The sequence below is a fragment of the Xenopus laevis genome, chromosome 8S, assembly GCF_017654675.1.
Source record: "Xenopus laevis strain J_2021 chromosome 8S, Xenopus_laevis_v10.1, whole genome shotgun sequence".
NCBI lineage: Eukaryota > Metazoa > Chordata > Amphibia > Anura > Pipidae > Xenopus > Xenopus laevis.
The window spans coordinates 26,382,891-26,386,145 of record NC_054386.1 but is presented as its reverse complement, the minus strand read 5'-3'; the positions used below and the strand labels follow the sequence as shown (position 1 = coordinate 26,386,145).

At 49.1% G+C, this 3,255-nt stretch overlaps 1 protein-coding gene across 1 annotated transcript; it reads left to right on the top strand.

Moving 5' to 3' along the window:
• Window positions 1-276: 276 nt before the first annotated feature.
• On the top strand, window positions 277-2,846 carry vgll4l.S (vestigial like family member 4 likeS homeolog). The gene is made up of 5 exons (XM_018232475.2): window positions 277-430; window positions 1,015-1,153; window positions 1,303-1,537; window positions 2,005-2,101; window positions 2,319-2,846. The coding sequence occupies exons 1-5, from the start codon at window positions 364-366 to the stop codon at window positions 2,534-2,536; spliced, it is 756 nt and encodes a 251-aa protein (XP_018087964.1). The 5' UTR covers window positions 277-363; the 3' UTR covers window positions 2,537-2,846.
• The last annotated feature ends 409 nt before the right edge of the window (window positions 2,847-3,255 follow it).

The window sequence follows — 3,255 nt, the reverse complement described above, 5'->3', positions numbered from 1 at the left end:
GCACAAACAGAAAATATACATGGAATCCTGCTTTAGCTTAGCCACTGATGAATTACCCTAACAATTTGGGGATGAAGAGGTTCAACTGGGCACAACAGGAACAGTGGACAGTAAGAAGCAGGTTTGGGAATGAAGAGGTTAAACTAGGCACAACAGGAGCAGAGGGACAGTTAGAAGCAGCAGGAAAGCCCCTTTGAAGCCCTGACTGGCATGTGAGGGGGGGGAAGGGTGGAGCTTCTGGTGTGTGCGCCTCTCCCCATTGGCTGCTGTGGGTGCAGGGGAGCTATAAAGTTGTGAGAGCCCAGCTCAGGTAAGACTTCCACTTATATCTCTCCTCTCTGTGTCACACATAGAGCAATCACTATGGCAGTCTCCAGCCTCCAATACACCATGGGAATCTCCAGTGGATTTAAAGTCTATATCCTGGAAGGTAAGTGCACTCCATATACTCCTATCTACACCTACCTCTGTGCTGGGGGGCACTTACCTGTACACGGCACTGCACCTCTAGGCACATATTTCTAGCAGTGGAAAATGTACATGTTCTCATATACCCACATGGGGTGCATAAAGCAGCCCCTCACTTGCTCTGTTTCATTGCTATGTCAGCCACTCCCTCACTGGTGCAGCTTTATATAGGGCCCCATGAAGAGGAGAGCACTGGAATGGAGTGTGGAGGATGAAATAATCCTTTTAATCAATGTATCTGTTATGGGGGAATAGTTTCCTGCTCTTACCCTCCACTCAGGGGTAAATTCAGTGGTGCATATGGGGTAGTTTCTTTGTTTGCCCTCCCCTGGGGCAATATGTTTGGAAAGGTTTAACTTGAGAGCTTCGTCTATAGAAGTTCAGTAAAATGGCACCAACCAATCAGCTGTTATCTGAATGTTCCATATTATTTAACCTAACTTGGAGCTACCATACTGCCAATGTTGCTAAGGGGCTGAGCAACAGAACCCCATGCCAGAATTCTGTACCAGGCTGGACACTCACGACATTCCTGTTCTATTCCAGGGCAGCACAATTCCCGGGATACAGAAAGGCTCCGTCCCCTGAATAACCATGGGATCCCAGTTTATCCAATCAAACGCAAGCTCAGCCCGGACCCACCACAGATTTCCAAGAGAATGTGCCCTGTCAGCCCACCCAGCAGGTAAGGAGCAGGGACTTTTTTTCTCCTATGTATATAGCACTTGCTAACTACTATTCCCAGCATGCTCCGCAAGGACAGTGCTTGTTCAGTTAGAGATGGATCTGGCATTTCTGTAGTGTGGGGCTCACTGTCTGTCATTTTGTCCCTAGGGTAAAGGTAACCCTTCCTCCTATGAATCTAAAGGCCCAAGCTGGAGCCCCTCCACTAAAGAACTGCGGCCCCCATTTAACCTTGGAGCATGTCCTCAGAAGGCTAATGCCAGCACAGAGACACTTGGAGAGGTCTGAGCCTGCTACCAGCCCAGAAGAACAGCCACTGGCACTGGTGAAAAGGGTAGAGAAACCCAGCGAGACAGCACAGCTCTCCCCAGCCCTCCTGCAGCAGGTGAGCAACCAAATGTCCTACACCTTCCTCAAAGCCCCTCCTCCTGCATTCTAACCCTTTCACTCTCCCTCCTTCTACCCGCTATCCTTCTCTTGAACCTTCCTCTGTATCAACTGAGCCTCCTGGAGTATAGCTCCAGCTCCCACAATTCTCCCCATAGACACAGTCCTCCTGCTCTTCCACCCCAAACCCTCCCCTGTAGTCATGGTCCTTCTCTCCTGGAAGTCTGCTCTGTAGCCTCAATACTTCTCTTCCCAGAAGATGACTTTCTTAATCATCTTATGTTCTCATAAGAAGGCCCTTATGTACCCAAAATTCTTACCCAGAATGCTTTATATTTGTGGACCTTCCATTATGTACATTTTGTTCCTGTTCCTACTTTTCTTTACGCTCGCTTACCACTTTTTCACCTTGGCAAAACTGCATTGCCTGTGCCACGCAATTTAATGGTGCTCCTCCCATTCCAGATGCGACCATCTGTCATCACTTGTGTCTCCAGACAAAAGCCACTGGTCCCACTTCCTACAGAAGCAGCAAATCTTTCAAGGGCCTGTGCAACTAAAGGTAATTTCCTTCCCTATAATCCAGGAGCTTCCCTGGTGGAGCAAACCTGCCCCTGAGCATCTCATAATGAGCTGAGACCCTGCCCCTGAGCATCTCATAATGAGCCGAGACCCTGCCCCTGAGCATTTAATAATGAGCCAACTTTGACGCATCCTATTGAGTTTTCATTTAGCAACATTATTGGTATCTGACCCTAAACTTTTCTCTCATTGGCCAGGTCTATGCAAGACCCCGTTGTTAGATGTCGAAGAACACTTCCAGAGAAGCCTGGCCCACAAGTGCCCGATGGTTTCCCGTCCAACTCCAACATCCCCATTCAGCAGCATCTCCGTCGAGGACCATTTCTCCAAAACTCTGGGCTCCAAGTGGCCGTTAATCCGAGCGGCTGCCGACTCTCCCTCTTCCACGGAAGGGCAGAGCCGAAGGCGTGTCTAGGCTTTCTCTGTCCAGAAGGCAGGCCCGGACTGGCAATCTGTGGGCTGCCATAGAAAGTCACTATTTAGTGGGCTGGTGGGGGCTGTTTGGGCCTCTGTGTGGGCTGATTGGGCCTCTGTGTAAATGAAATGTCAGGGCCTATTTTAATTCTCAGTCCGGACCTGCCAGAAGGATTGTAAATCAACTTGTACAGTGTAAATATATTTATTTGGTTGGGTCGAGGCATCTGTTTTGTGGTGTTTGATGGGGCCAATGTTTGTACAAAAGAAAATTCTATACCTCAGTCATTTCAATAAATGGAAGAAAGTGACTCCGTGTTTATGTGTCTCAATTCCACATCAATGCGCCATTCAGATAGGGGCGGAGCTCTATCACTAGATGGGTGGGATTTTGGATGCTGGAGAGGAGGCGGAGGCAGAGCATTAAAAACGTCATTGTGCATGGGACTAAGACACTCTGATGGACCGTTACAGGGGAGGAGCAGTGAGTCTGTGGGTGGGACTAGGACACTCTCATGGAAGGTTACAAGGGAGAAGCAGTGAGTCTGTGGGTGGGACTAGGACACTGATTGAATGTTACAGGGGAGGGTCAGTGAATCTGTGGGTGGAACCTAGACACTCTGATAAAAGGTTACAAGAGAGGAGCAGTGAGTCTGTGGGTGGGACTAGGACAGTCTGATGGATGGTTATAGGGGGAGGAGCAGTGAATCTGTGGGTGGG

Excerpts from the sequence above, each read along its gene's own strand:
- vgll4l.S (XM_018232475.2), top strand. The coding sequence starts at position 364 with ATGGCAGTCTCCAGCCTCCAATACACCATGGGAATCTCCAGTGGATTT. Across the intron at positions 1,538-2,004 it reads CCCCAGCCCTCCTGCAGCAG|ATGCGACCATCTGTCATCAC; the intron begins GTGAGCAACCAA and ends CTCCCATTCCAG. Across the intron at positions 2,102-2,318 it reads AAGGGCCTGTGCAACTAAAG|GTCTATGCAAGACCCCGTTG; the intron begins GTAATTTCCTTC and ends CTCATTGGCCAG.